This window comes from Cariama cristata, unplaced genomic scaffold, assembly GCF_000690535.1.
Source record: "Cariama cristata isolate BGI_N322 unplaced genomic scaffold, ASM69053v1 scaffold41834, whole genome shotgun sequence".
In the NCBI taxonomy this organism is placed as follows: Eukaryota; Metazoa; Chordata; class Aves; order Cariamiformes; family Cariamidae; genus Cariama; species Cariama cristata.
In genome coordinates, this window is record NW_009614260.1 from 353 (window position 1) to 1,554 (window position 1,202).

The following is a 1,202-nucleotide window of genomic DNA, read 5'->3' on the forward strand; positions in this document are numbered from 1 at the left end:
GAGGGCAGGGTGGCTTTGGAGGAGAAGGACTCAACCCTGCCTGAGCATTGTCCCGGGCAATGCTTGCCCTGGGCCTGCAAGGTTTGCAAGCGGAAGACGGTCTCCATCGACCGCCGGCGAGCAGCCACCCTGCGAGAGAAACGCAGGTTGAAGAAGGTGAACGAAGCCTTCGAAGCATTGAAACGCAGCACCCTGCTCAACCCCAACCAACGGCTGCCCAAGGTGGAGATCCTGCGCAGCGCCATCCAGTACATCGAGCGCCTGCAGAGCTTGCTCAGCACCCTCAATCAGCAGGAGCGGGAGCAGAGGGATCTGCGCTTCCGCCCCGCTGCTCCCCAGCCTGGGGTAAGTGGCTCTGTGCATCCCCCGGGGTCCCCAAACCTGGGCTGGGGACCAACACGGGGCTGATGCCCTATGGGGGTGATGCGTTATGGGGGTGATGCTCTATAGGGGTGATGCTCTGTGGGGGTCAGTCTCTGTGGGGTGATGTCCTGTGGGGGTCATGCTCTATAGGGGTGATGCCCTATGGGGGTGACGCTCTACAGGGTGATGCCCTGTGGGGGTGATGCTCTATGGGGATGATGGCCTGTGGGGGTGATGCTGTACAGGGGTGATGCCCTGTGGGGGTGATGCTCTATAGGGGTGACACTCTATGGGTGATGCCCTATGGAGGCGATGCCCTGTGGGGGTGATGCTGCTCTATAGGGGTGATGCCCTAGGGAGGTGATTCTCTATGGGAGTGATCCCAAGCAGAGGCATTGCAGACAGCTGTGGGGCACTGCGTCCTGCTGGGGTGGAGCAGGACCCCCAATCCTGGGAGCAAGGCAGATGCTGCTATCGTGAGCTGGTGAATGTGGCCAGTAGAAGGGCTTGGGGCAGTGATGCTCCTGCCCCAGTTGTGTGCTCAGATCCCCAGGGAAAAGGGGCCGATAGCGGCCTTTCCCTGGGTGTGGATGTAGTGGGGAAATGCGTAGTCCAGCGCTGGATATAGCATTCAGGGTGGCGTGTGTGCTGGGCTTGGGAGGGATGATAAAGGCAAAAATGAAATAAATAACATCGAATTAAAATAAATGAAATAAAATATAAATAAAATAAAATTAGGCAAAATAAAATAAAATAAAATAAGACAAAATAAGATAAAATAGAATAAAATGAAAAAATGAAATGAAATAAATAAATAAAATATAAAATAAAACTAAATC

At 53.9% G+C, this 1,202-nt stretch overlaps 1 protein-coding gene across 1 annotated transcript in view; it reads left to right on the forward strand.

Annotated features, from left to right (window-relative positions):
* MYOG (myogenin (myogenic factor 4)) overlaps positions 1-345 on the forward strand; it is a gene marked incomplete at its 3' end in the record, with an annotated part of 470 nt that extends 125 nt beyond the window's left edge. The window contains 1 exon segment of the mRNA XM_009699330.1: positions 1-345. This exon segment is cut by the window's left edge and continues 38 nt beyond it. Within this exon segment, the coding sequence (XP_009697632.1) occupies positions 1-345 (345 nt within the window).
* Positions 346-1,202: the final 857 nt, after the last annotated feature.